Source organism: Microtus oregoni, unplaced genomic scaffold (assembly GCF_018167655.1).
Source record: "Microtus oregoni isolate MIOR12 unplaced genomic scaffold, Mior012 000052F_001, whole genome shotgun sequence".
Taxonomy (NCBI): domain Eukaryota; kingdom Metazoa; phylum Chordata; class Mammalia; order Rodentia; family Cricetidae; genus Microtus; species Microtus oregoni.
In genome coordinates this window covers 72,491-86,510 of record NW_024543813.1, presented here as the reverse complement: position 1 = coordinate 86,510, position 14,020 = coordinate 72,491, and the positions used below count along the sequence as shown (strand labels likewise).

At 40.5% G+C, this 14,020-nt stretch overlaps 1 protein-coding gene across 6 annotated transcripts in view; it reads right to left on the bottom strand.

Moving 5' to 3' along the window:
• The window catches only part of LOC121437356 (proto-oncogene DBL-like), a 77,787-nt gene that overhangs the window by 17,374 nt on the left and 46,393 nt on the right, over window positions 1-14,020 (bottom strand). For all 6 annotated transcript variants that reach the window (XM_041637233.1, XM_041637227.1, XM_041637232.1 and 3 more), the window contains 2 exons: window positions 2,813-2,905; window positions 1,757-1,882 (listed from right to left, as the gene is read on the bottom strand). In XM_041637233.1, the coding sequence (XP_041493167.1) occupies window positions 1,757-1,882; window positions 2,813-2,905 (219 nt within the window). The remainder of the gene's footprint in view (window positions 1-1,756; window positions 1,883-2,812; window positions 2,906-14,020) is intronic.

The following is a 14,020-nucleotide window of genomic DNA, read 5'->3' as shown; positions in this document are numbered from 1 at the left end:
ACTATGCAGGCTGCTAGGTGGGTAGTCAGTTATCATTCACCAGCAGTGAACCAGGTGAGACACAATAATGGCCAAGATGGCAGAATAGTGGAATGAATTTCTTTTTTGTCCTTTATTTTCTTTTATTGAAAATAGAATTTTTCATACAATATATTCTGATTACAGTTACCACTCCCCAAATTCCTCTTAGGTCCTCCCCCACCTTCCCTCTCAGCCAGATTCACACCCTCGCTGTTACTCCTTAGAAAACAAACCAATAATAAAATAAAATGAACTAAAATACAATAAACAAACTGGAATAGGATGAACCAAACAGGAGAAAAAGAACCAAAGAAAAAACACAAGAAACACATGTAGATGCAGAGACATACATGTTTGTACACACAGGAATCCCATAAAAATACAAAACCAGGAGCCATAATACATACACAAAGAACTTGTAAAATTTTTTTAAAATGTCTTGACAAAACATTACGGGACAAAGAACCTCCATCTGCCCCCTATGGCAATCAGGAAAGAGAACTCTGTACCTCCCCAGGGCAAAACATTAGAGCTGGCCTGATGCTGTGAGTGTGAGGACCTGGATCTGAAGGCCTCATAGCAAGAACTGACCTGGTTCCTTATTGTAAGCTGTATTAGGTAAGCTAACCAAGGCAGAGCTGGAGGGCTTGCTCTGGTAGCGATGATGAGGGAAAGCTAGCAGACTGACCACTCCAGCCATCACCCAGGCAGGCCCAGAACCAGGTCTATGAGTTGGCCCATCCCAGCAACCACCAAATCTATGAACTGTTGGAGCATGTGAAAGGGATGAACCTACAGATCCAAAACAGCAGGATCCCTACACACAGGACAACAAGAAGATACCCAAGAAGAGCCCTCGTGAAAGCCATTATCAGTGGTGTAGCAGAAGCCAGAGGCCTCTAGCCAGACCAATGCTCACAGCAATGAACACTCGCAAGTAAAGATGAACAGACTAAAGGGCACACTGTGTGACTCAACGGGCCACACTCAGCTTCTCTTGTTGTTGCTATTTTTATTTTTGTTTTTTTATTTGTTTGGTTTTTCTTTTAAATTTGGTTTTGTTTGGGGGGGAGACTACAAGGGCAGAGGGAGGACTCAAGGGGACAGGGAGAGAAGTTGGATCAGAATGATGTGAAATCCACAAAGAATCAAGAGAAGTAAAATCTTTTTAAAGTTTTGAAACTGTTCACTGTAACCATAACTTTTTACTTTGAAACACACAATGTCTCGCATACATTTAAAATTGCTATGAAGGTGCCACATAAAAGAACCTTCCTTTTTGTTGGCTTCTTGGCATTTGCCATGTGGACTTATTTCAGCTGGAGCAATGCTCATATCTCTTCCTCACTCTTGATTAATTACCTCACTCATGATAAATTACCACCTTCTGGATGGAGCAGTTCTGGGGAAAGGTGGCAAGCCCTGAAGAGTTGAGCCTTTTTATTCATATCTACTCCAGACTAGGGAAAGTATCAGTTCTGGGACAGAGAGTCTGCTTAACTGACTCAAGGTTCAGACTTGAAGGCAGGCTGCTACAGACCAGGAAAATGTCATCGGATTCCATCTGGCTGCTCATCTGCACCCAATCCTCTACTTAGCTTACCAATAATAATGCTTATACTTTTATTTTCATTTGTCTGCCTCCTATGTTATTTTCCAATTGAATCCAAAAGATGAAAAGGGATTCTGGTAAGTCTACCCTCTAAAACTCCAACAATCATTAAAGTTTACTTACAATATAGCCATTGATTGCAATCTGATGCATGGAGTCATTTACTGACTTCAATAAGTCCAGCATTGTATCAAGTGCCTCCTTTAACTGAGTTGTTCCTTCTCCTTCTTTGCTGTACTTTAAGAGCTCCTATGAGTAGAAGTCAAGAATTAAACAATATTAGTCACATATTAAAAACTGCTGGAAAAATTAATTATTTGAAGCTAATATGCGTTTGAGCAGTAATCCAAAGATAATGTCATTTTTAGAGTAATTTCTTTCATATTGTCTGTCACATTAACATATTTAATAACAATGTCAAAATTGGAGAAGTAGAATAATAATTCTAGAGTATAAAACAAAGAGCATCCATTCAATGCTTTTATAGCTAAAAAACAATAGTTATAAAAACACATCAGAGATTACACAGAAGATTCTTCTTCTACATACAATGATTTGTCACTCATAATGCATATAGCATCATGAAACACATTTTAAAAGAATCTATGTTGGATTTGTACATAACATAGATTCTACTAATCCTTTTCCATTAAACTAGGGGAGTGTCATTTGCATTTTTCATTGAAAGGGCCAATAGGAAACATAATCTTAAAATTAATAAGTATATATTTCGACCTTAATATAAAAATTCTTTAAAAAATATTATGCTTAAAAATGAATAGAACTTATATGGAGGATGAAGATCTCCTTATACTCATAACTTAATCACCTTGTGATTGTCATTTGTATATCACCATGAAAAAGCACAATGCAAAAAAACTTAAACCTAAAGTTCATCTTCTTCAACCTATTGCTAATGCTTCCTAGTCAATCACTTCCTCACAGATGACTACTAGATTTGATTCCAAAAATAACGTTAAGGAGGGTCTAAAAAGATAGCTCACTGATTAAAAGCACTGGTTGCTCTTGCAGAAGACCTGGGTTCTATAACTCTGATGCCATCTTCTGACCTCCATGGGTACCAGGCAGACACATGCTACACATATAGACATGCAAAGTACTCATACACATAAAATAATTTTTAAAGTAAAGAAACAAGAAAATGCTTCGTGTAATTACCTTTAAAAGCAGCTGATACTTAGTGATTCGTTGCACTGGTTTGAGCAAATAGGAATCCAGACCAAGTCGATGTTTTAATTTTCTTTGACATTCCTGTCATTAAAAGATAATGATCAGCTGGGTACAGTATTAGACACCTTTAATCCCAGCACTCCAGAGCCAAAGGCAGGCAGATTTCTGTGAGTTTGACGCTAGCCTGGTCTACATAGCAAGCTCCAAGTCAGCCAAAACTGCACAATAGAGAGACCCTGTCTCAAAAAAAGATAATCAATAAATGTTAAATTAAGAAATGTACAGGGGTACAAGTGACAAGCAAAATATGTATGAAAATTCCATATAGAATGCTTACTTTGTAAGCTTATTTTTAAAGTAATTTATTTTTAAAAGACATATACCAAGGCTGGAGAGATGGGTCAGAAGTAAAAGCACTTGCTGCTCTTCCGGAAGACCAAGGTTCAGTTCCCTGCACCTGTGCCCACACAGTGATTCACAATCATTCATAACACTAGTTCTAAGGAATCCAATACATGGGGTGTGTGTGTGTGTGTGTGTGTGTGTGTGTGTGTGTGTGTGTGTGTGTGTGCTGGCAAAATACTCATACATAAAATCTTTAAATAATTTTAATGAATAAAAATACATGTTCCTGAAAAATGTCAAATGTCAAGTGCTCATTGATTAGACCCCAGACCTGAATCTTTCTTACCTCTTAAGGAACATGTATCAGGAAAATCACAAAGGAGGGAGAGGGGTAAGGGGAAGAGGAATGGAAGGAAGGAAGGATGGATGGATGGATGGATGGATGGATGGATGGATGGATGGATGGATGGATGGATTTGGAAGGTAGAAATTTACAGCATTTCAAAGTCTAAAAGATTGCCACGTATAAATTCACATTGGTATAAACTGCATCAAATTTGAGAAAGCAGGAAATGACAATAGGTTAGAGTGATTAAAACATTCTTCAATCTGTCCAGGAAAATTAACAAAAGACCACTCTACAGGCAAAGGCCCAGAAAAGAAATAGGTTGTGCTAAATATAAATCTGACTGAGTATGAGAACAGAATATTTTTTAAGATCACAAGAAAAATACAGACTTCATCAACTGGTGCTGTATTTCATTCAGTAACTGGCTTGCTGCCACTATAAATATAGGGGCTATGACATTGGGTCCTGGGAACAGTGTAGGGACCATAGTTAATAGAAGATGGGGGTAGTTAGGATGAATGTGCATATGGAAAATGCATAACACAAAATGACTGGAAAGAGGATATACCTGAATAAGATACAGGGCCTTCCACTAAATGTGAAAAAAATTCTGCACATAATTTAATTCAAATAAAAATAAACAATCAACAATTAAATTTGATAGTCTGATACAAGCCATTTTGTTCTCCTTCATAAAACCCAATTAGAAAAATAAAATACATTTTTCTCAAGACAAAAATATAATTGAGGAGGAAGAAAATATTTGCAAAACTTAAAAACTAAAAGTCAATTCACACATGGTATATGATTACAAGTTGAGAGAACTGTTTGCTAAAAACAGTTCAGATTTTATGTTAGAGAATGCCCCACGCCTTTCTCAAAGAAATACCCGTAACTCAGAAAGAGAAAAGTTCAAAATATTTATGAAATCAATACCAACAACTGTTGATGAGGATATGGGCCAATTAGAACTCATTCACTCTAGTAGTAATGGAAAACTGCAGTCACTATAGAAAACAGTCCAACAGCTAGCCATTAAACATAAGCAAGCATGATGGAGCAGATGGATCTTTGTGAGTTCAAGGCTGAGCTGGTCTATATAATGCATTCCAGGCTAGTTAAGGATATATGGTAAGATCCTGTTCTACATTAAATATATAAAATATGACCCATTTTATTCCTAGGTGTATAGCCAAAAGAAAAAGAAATTGCTTAAATTTTTTTGTGTTGTCTGTTTGGTTACATTAGAGACAAGTATGTGAAATTCTGATTCAAAGTTTCTTGTGTGTTTCTGGATTTATTGAGAATGGTCCTCAGTCTTAGATTGCTTGTCTCTGGTTGTTTTCCTTTGGTGTGCTCGTGAGAGATGGGGGAAGTTTGCTAATACATCTATCATTATACTCTCTCTTCCGCTGCTTAGATCTTCCAGACTGCTGTTCAATAGCAACATAACTGGCTGATACTATGCTTGAGGAAAAGGACATGCGTTTCAAAGTTGTTAGATATATAGATATGGTGGATCACAACCACTTCTAATTCCAGTCCTAAAGAATATGAAACCCTCTTCTGGCCTTTGAGGGAACTACATACACCTGGTATACAAACATGCATCCAGAAAAAACACATACATTATAAAATAATAAAATTTGTAAAATATTACATAATAGCTATGTTAAACAAAAGATAGAAATAAGTCAAATGCCCATCAACTAATGACCATATGAATCAACTGTGATCTATCTATTCAGCAAAATATTCAAGCAGAAAAAGAATAAAGTATTACTATAAACAATAGTATTAAGCTCAAAAATATTACGTAAAATAAGTGATTCCCAACCTGTGGGTCACGACCCTGTTGTAACTTGAATATCAGATATTTTACATTACAACTCATAATAGTAGCAAAATTACAGTTATAAAGTAGCAACAAAAATAATTTTATGGTTGGAGGTCATCACAACAAGAGGAACTGTATAAAGGATCACAATAGTGGGAAGCATGAGAACCACTGTGTTAAGAAGCCACATTAAAAACACCATAAAGTGTATGCTTTTGCTTATATAAAATTCTCAGAATAGGTTAACCCACTAAAACAGAAATCTGATTAATAGCTAAATGTTAGTTGAATGGATTAGGAGAATTCAGTAAGTCAGTGAATAAGAGGAAATGATAAAAAGGTAAAAGGTTGCATAAATCCTTTTTTTCTTTTCTTTTTTGTTGGGGGGAGTCTTTGTCCATTAGTTGGTTGCTATTATTTGTTTGTTTTCAAAGGTAGGATCACTATGTAGCCCAGGCATGACTCTAACTCAAGATCCTTCTTCCTCAGGCCTGTCAGTGCTAGAATAACAAGTGTATGCTACCACAACTGACTTTAGGGAGGGAACTTTTAATAGTAAAAATGTTCTGAAATTGATTGGGTTTATAACCATTTTACAATCTAATGAATATAGTTAAACTACTGAATTATATACTTTAGAGCAGTGGTTCTCATGACCATTGGAAAACACAAACATTTACATTATATTTCATAATAGTAGCAAAATTATACTTAGGAAATAGCAACAAAAATTTGGTTGGGAATCACCACAACATGAGGAATTGTATTAATGGGTCTCAGCATTAGAAAGGTTAAGAACCACTGCTTTAAAGGAATAGATTTTATAGTATCTTATTTGCATAATAATAAATCTGTTACCAAAACCAATATTGAATGCACATTAAAATCTAAAACAAAAAATGTAAACGCTGCACTAAGCACAACTGAGTCACACACACTCACGTGTATACACACACACACACACACACACACACACACAGCAGAAGAATGATTCTCTATAAAAGTAAACCAGAGGGCCTCTGGACCAAGGTATATAAGGTTCAACTAATTTGAGAATACTATATTGAAAACAAGGAAAAGGGCCGGATATCTTAAACATCTAACAACTTTGAAACTCACGTCCTTTTCCTCAAGCACAATTGCAGCCAATTATGTTTCTATTGAGCAGCAGTCTGGAAGATCTAAGCAGCGGAAGAGAAAGTACCTAAAGATAGATGAATTAGCAAAATCCCCCATCTCTCACGAGCACACCAAAGGAAACAACCAGAGACAAGCAATCCAAGACTGAGAACCATTCTCAGTAAACCCAGAAACACACAAGAAACTCTGAATCAGATTTCATGTGCTTGTCCCTAATGTAAATAAACAATTAACAGACATTTCAGGAAAGCATCCAAGGTGAGTAGCAAGTGCTAATAAAGAAAAAGAACAGAAAAGCGATTTAAATGCAGTTGGAACCATGCAGAGAGACTAAAACTACTTTAAAAGGAAAATCTATTATTATGTTCCTAAAGATAATTGAAAAGAAGTTCTGGAACAAAAATCAGGATTCCATTAAAAGTAACTCAGAGAGTACAGAAAACTGTTAACTGACAGACATACCAGTGTGAAAACTGATATGGAAGTTCCTGAAATAACTAAAACGATGGCCAGGATGATAGCTCAGTTGCTAATATACCTGCAAGCATGAAGAACTGAATTAGATGCCCCACCACCTGCATTTAAAAAATTTAAAAACAAAGATGTGCTTAGTGACTTGCAGCATTTATGTACTTATAATCACAACACTAAAGAGGAGATAGGCATATCTCTGATGTTTGGTGGCCAGTTAGCCCACCGTACTTAGCTTGTTCCAAACCAATCAGAGACTCTGTCTCAAAAAACCAAGGATAAATCTCACCCAAGGCACATATGCGTATGTGTATGTACGCATGCATGTGCACACACAGGCATACGTGCATCTGCAAACACATGAACATACACACATGATGTGGGAGTGATTTCTTATTAATAAAGAAACTGCCTAGACCCATTTGATAGGCCAACCCTTAGGTAGGCGGAGTAAACAGAACGGAATGCTGGGAGAAAGAAGCTGAGTCGGGGAGTCGCCATGATTCTCCCACTCCAGACAGATGCAGGTTAAGATCATTCCTGGTAAGCCAGCTCTTGGGCTACACAGATTAATAGAAATGGGTTAGATCAATATGTAAAAGCTAGCCAATAAGAAACTGAAACTAATGGGTCAGGCAGTGTTTAAAAGAATACAGTTTCCGTGTAATTATTTCGGGTAAAGCTAGCCGGGTGGCGGGACACAGCCCGCCGCTCCGTATTTCAACACACACATACACATATTTTTAAAAATTGAAACCAAAACTACTATATGACCCAGCTATGTCACCCCTAGGACTCCAACTCAGCATACTAGTTCTATGGAATAATCTTTTGTACACTGTGAAGATGTGTCACTCATATTGGTTTAATAAAAAAAAAACTAAATGATCAATAGCTAGACAGGATTTTCAGGGCAGAGAGAATGCTGGGAAGAAGAAGGACAGAGTCACCAGCCAGATGCAGTGTTGTGCTTTCCTGTCGCTTTAAGGGACAAGCCACGCCCACTTTCATTACCTCTGACCTGCCTGCCGCCATCTTGGGCCCTTCCTTTTCTGCTTCCTTGACATATGTGCCTGCTTTTTATTATAAGGAAGACCTGGCTTTTCCAGACCCAGGCCAGCTGGCCTTGGTGAGTTCCCAATAGAACATCCCCATTGTCTAAGTGTGTGGGTGCACCCCTCACTGTCCTGAGTTCCTTGCTCGTGCTCTCTCTCCTTCTGCTGATGGAGGAAGGTCATTGGCTAATAAAGGCACTGCCCTGGCCCATTTTATTGGTTAGAGGATAGGTGGGAGGAGAAAACAGGACAGAACACTGGGAGGAAGAGGAAGTGAGGTCAGAGACTCCACCGCTCTGCTCTCGGGAGCAGACGCCTTAGGGAGACGCCATACTCCCAGCTCCCAGGCAGACACACGCCATGAAGCTCGACCCAGGATGGACTAGGCTAGAATCTTCCCGGTAAGACTGGTGCTCACCGATTATTAGAGATGGGTTGATCCGGATATCAGAATTAGCCAGTAAGGGCTAGGGCAGAAGGGCCAAGCAGTGATTAAATGAATACAGTGTCCGTGTAATTATTTCGGGGCATAAGCTAGCCAACAAGCAGGCAGCCGGGGTGCTGGGGACGCAGCCCCGCTGCCCTTACTACTTCATATGGCGCCCCACGTGATGGACTAAATCCACTTAAAAAACCTGAGAAGACTTAAAAATAAGGGAGCGAGAGTTTAACACAGATTTTTGCTGTTTGTTGGTGGCGTGCTGTAGAGAGATTTCCTGATTCAGCAACAGTAGCAGAAAAAAAACGCTGTGTCATTTTAAAGCGCGACTTCCTGGGGCTGTGCCGCCATTGCGATCTCGGTCTGGCTCCTGCGGGAGACAGAGCTTTTGAATTCTAAGAGGAAGGAATTCTAAGAGAAGCTTCCTGACTCAGCTTTAGCTGCAAAGCCTGCAGCTCATTAAGAGGTCCTGCCACGAAACACTTAAACGGTGTTGACGAAAAGCCGAACGCATGCTTTTCGGTTTTCAGCCGTAACAGGAAAAAAGCTGCGCCATTTAAAAATGCCGGCTTTCTGGGCTGTCCTGCCAGGACAAACTCTGACTCTTTTACGCAGGCAGTTTGTGCGGTTTGCAAGCACAGGCTGCTGAAGCTCGCTTGCTGGCAAGGACCTTGAAATGCCATAGAGTTGTCACAGTAAACTTGGCTACAGCCAGTACCTCAGCCAGGAGGCTGGAAAGCTAAGGAATGGGCTGGATCCAGCCGGCAAAGCCACGCCTTTAATCCTACCCATATTGCTTGGTAAATTAGACTCCTGTGGTCAGAAAAAGAGAGATATACAGTAAAGAGAGATTCAAAGACAAAGAAAATTTCTAAATGGTTTACTGTGTGTTAAAAATATATGCAGACTAAAAGTTGAAGTTCTTAAAGTAAAAAACATAATAAAAGGAAGAGAGTTGTTGTGTGTGGTAGCACACGCCTTTAATCCCAGTGCCTAGAAGGCAGAGACAAACAGATCTCTGTGAGTTCAAGGTGTAGTAGTATACACCTTTAATCCCAATGCCTGGGAGGCAGAGACAGGCAGATCTCTGAGAGTTCAAAGACAGCCTGGTCTACAGAGTTACTTCAGGTCAAAGATACAGAGAACCTGCCTCAAAAAGCAAAGAGTTAAAAGTAAAAATAAACAAAATAGAGGTTAAAACACAGCTGCACAAAGATGGAAAATACACAGAGAATTTTGATACTGTATGCTATTATGCTCTCTTTGAATTGTTTGAATGCTGAGGAAGGACAAACAACTGCTAAAAGATATTTGTTTATAAATGCTGCTGAACTAATCCAACATAGATACTTTGAAAATGCCTTAAATTTGAAATTTGGATCTAAGGACATGATACTTTGGAAAGGAGTTTCTTATTTTGTTTTCACAGAGGATGAGACGCTGTTCATTTCTTCTACTCCGATTTGGTATGATGGACCACGCCCTCCTGAAGGGTTGGTGTGAACACCTTCAGAAAATTGCTTCGCTCAACTGCCAACTGAGATGAAACTAGCACACAGGTTATACCATGAAAGACCTAATTAACGACGCCCCCATTCAGCAGGAAGCAGTTTGGAGAGAAAAAACTGCGCCCATGTTCCCAAATATTGTTTATAAATGTTCTTTTACATTTAAAGGGGGATATGATATAGATATGAATAATTTGCATTAGTATAGACTTTGCTTTATTGATAGAGATTTAAGGTCAATTTTGTTATACGTGTTTCTGATTTTGATTAAGGTATTGTGATTGTGTAGTTCATTTAAAAATGTAATGTATAATTAAGAAATATAGGTTGTTAATGGATAATCATCGATAATAGTAAAGCTTGTAGTCATGTTAGATTTTCTAGATATATAGAGATATATTTTAGATAGACATTCTTCATGTCTTTCAAAGATTACAGAATAGGACATTTAATGTTTTAATAACTGAGGACTTTTCATGACAATGAGACACTCTGCTCCTGGCAGCACCAATGTACTTCAAGAGTAAGATGGGCATCGAAGAGGCACCTTATGGAGTTTGATAGCCATTTGGGCAAGAAACTGCTCTTGCCTGGACTATTGCATAAACTGGACACAGAACCCACAGAGAGAGGACTACTGAACTTGCCTAAGGTGAGATGATCTTTCAGGGTTCCTGATTCATGAAAGAGTCTGCAAGACATTCTGCAGGACACAACAGATAGTGACTGAACTGACTTTGAATTTTCCTGCTTTATGGAAATGTCTGCTGGATACCATGGGCCTGAAGGCTGAAGATGGATGCCCCAACGGTACAGAGGAACCTTGGGTGACTGTCCAGGCAGCGAGATGTCTCTGTCATTTCTAGAGTTTGAAAGTTGCTTTTTTCTTGTTTGCTTAGGTAGTAGTGTATCTTTCTGGAGTCTTTGATGGAGTTAAGAATAGTTAGTTATAGTTATAGTTTTCCTTAGTTATGATAAAGATTATTGTAACTTTTACTTCATAACTGTTTTGTTATATGTAATTTTGCTATGTTAAAGCCTTTTTTTTTTTGTTTAAACCGAAAAAGGGGAAATGATGGAGGAAGGTCATTGGCTAATAAAGGCACTGCCCTGGCCCATTTTATTGGTTAGAGGATAGGTGGGAGGAGAAAACAGGACAGAACACTGGGAGGAAGAGGAAGTGAGGTCAGAGACTCCACCACTCTGCTCTCGGGAGCAGACGCCTCAGGGAGACGCCATACTCCCAGCTCCCAGGCAGACACACGCCATGAAGCTCGACCCAGGATGGACTAGGCTAGAATCTTCCCGGTTAGACCGGTGCTCACCGATTATTAGAGATGGGTTGATCGGGATATCAGAATTAGCCAGTAAGGGCTAGGGCAGAAGGGCCAAGCAGTGATTAAATGAATACAGTGTCCGTGTAATTATTTCGGGGCATAAGCTAGCCAACAAGCAGGCAGCCGGGGTGCTGGGGACGCAGCCCCGCTGCCCTTACTACTTCATTCTGCTCCTGATTTGGACCTTGAGATTTCAGTCCTGTGCTCCAATGTGGGTCTCTGTCTCTATCTCCTTTCATCGCTTGCTGGGATAAAACCGGACTCTCTGAACATAGCGGACAATGAGGACTACTGAGAACTCAAGAACAATGGCAATGGGTTTCTGACCCTACTGCACACACTGGCTTTGTGGGAGCCTAGGCAGTTTGGATGCTCAACTTACTAGACCTGGATGGAGGTGGGGGTTCCTTGGACTTCCCACAGGACAGGGAACCCTGATTACTTTTCGGGCTGGGGGGGGGGGGCTTGATTGGGGGAGGGGGAGGGAAATGGGAGGCGGTGGCAGGGAAGAGACAGAAATCTTTAATAAATAAATGAATTAAAAAAAGAAAATACATACAAAAAAACCCCACATATAAAATGAATACTACTGTAAATGAAGACACAACTATAGCTCCATAACGTAGCACAGGAACTACCGTATCTTCAATACACAATAGGGAAGGACAGTCCCTTCCCATAAGTGCTAGGAAAACTAGACGTACATGTGCAGGAAAGTAAATGTAGACTTGTACACCATCATAAAAATTAACTCTCTGGTCAAGAATACCACTTGCTGCTTTTGCAGAGGAACAGGTTCAGTTCCCACTATGCACATGGTACCTAACAACTGTCTGTAACTCCAGTTCCAGGGAATCTGATACCTTTTTATGATCTCTCAGGGCACCAGACACATATATACATTCAGGAAAAATGCTCATCCACATAAAATAAAATAAATCATAAAAATTAGTTTGAAATGGATTAAAGATTATTAGTTAAACTTTTGAATCACAAAGCTTGTGACAAAATACTGGGATTAAGTTCTTCACACTGGTTCTGTCCCCACCTCCCAACCCCCCTCTTTTCTTGGACAACATAAAGTGAAAATAATAATAAAAAAATTGGACAGCACCCAACTAAAAAAAAAAAAAGGAAGACCTGGGAATGTTATGGTTTTGTTCCCTTTAAGAGACAAGCCACACCCATTCCCCTCCCCTGAGGCAGGCTGATCTTCAGCTTCCGGCCTGAGCTCGCTCTCTTTTCCATCTTCCTCTCAGAGAGGCAGCTTTGCTTCTGCCTCTCTCCCCACTTCTCTCTTCCCCCTTCTCTGTCTCTTTCTTCTCTTCTCTCTCTCTCTCTCTCTCTCTCTCTCTCTCTCTCTCTCTCTCTCTCTCCCCCTCTCTCTCTGTCCCCCCCTTCACCCTTCCTCCTCCATAACCCCCTGAATAAACATTCAACCTCACCCTGCATGTCTATCCATGTTTCTGTCTTCTGCCCGCCCACCATGTGTCTCCCTGCCTGGAACCTGCCATTGCTCGGGGACCAGCAGCCTACTCTGCCTGGGGCCCACTGCCTGCTGCCTCATGGCCTGCCACCACTGCTCAGGCCACAGGCTCTGGGACTGGCAGCCATTTCTGCCTGGGACTGGCTGCTCCCAGGGCCCGCTGCCTGCCACCACATGGCCCGCTGCCACCATTTGGGACTTACAGCATTTCTGCTGCCTACTGCCGCGGGGATCTTGCAGCATTTTTTAAAAAAGAACAACATTTTGTTGCCGTGACTCGGATGATTCGCCCGCCCCAGACTTTCACCTGGGGCCAGAGTTCCAGCTGTAGGCGCCATCCGGGACTCTGAGCTCCCTCCTGGGGCAGAATCAGGACTCGAGGACCTTCTCTACAACGACCCACGTGTTCCATCTGCCTGGACGCAGCTCCTCCAAACAACAAATCGACTAATCGTGAGTGTACCCATCTCGGCTAGCTTAACCATCTCTTTTAACCCAAGGGATTGACCTTTGAGCTCCCGGCAACCCTTCATGGTTTTTAGGGATGGGGGGACCTCCAACCGTGGGCTTTCAGTGCCTCGGTTGTTCCTTATAATAAAAAGCAGGCACATCAAGGAAGCAGAAAAGGAAGGGCCCAAGATGGCGGTGGCCAAGTCAGAGGTAATGAAAGTGGGCGTGGCTTGTCCCTTAAAGCGACAGGAAAGCACAACACAGAGCAAGGAGGATGGTCACGATGGAGATGACGTAATAAAGCCACAAGGCAGAAAATAAACTAAAAGATATGTGTTAAGTTATAAGAGATAGTAAGAAACAAGCCTAAGTTATCAGCCAAGCTTTCATAATTGATAGAATCTCTGTGTCATTTTTGGGGTGTCAACAGTCCTGACCAAAAACTCCAACTAAAAATGGTATCAAATGTGAGAACACATATTTCCACATAAGACCCGAGAAAGATTTCAAGAAGGTTCCAAACACAAAAAAATGGAGGCGAATGAGGCTTCCTAGTCCCATAGTCTCTCATGTCATCTATGGTACAGAGACACATCTCTGAGCCGCTGGCTGTGGGCTTCAGCCACCAGCACACCTTGAGCTAAGCTGGGAAGAGGTTTCCGTTTTGTCATGCAGACAGAAATGGTTACAGATACACAGTAAAACAGGTCCAGATGGGGGTGGGGGGGACCTAAACAGGTTACAGAGTGTTTAAAAGAAATGTGTGTAGGCTTTTTAAA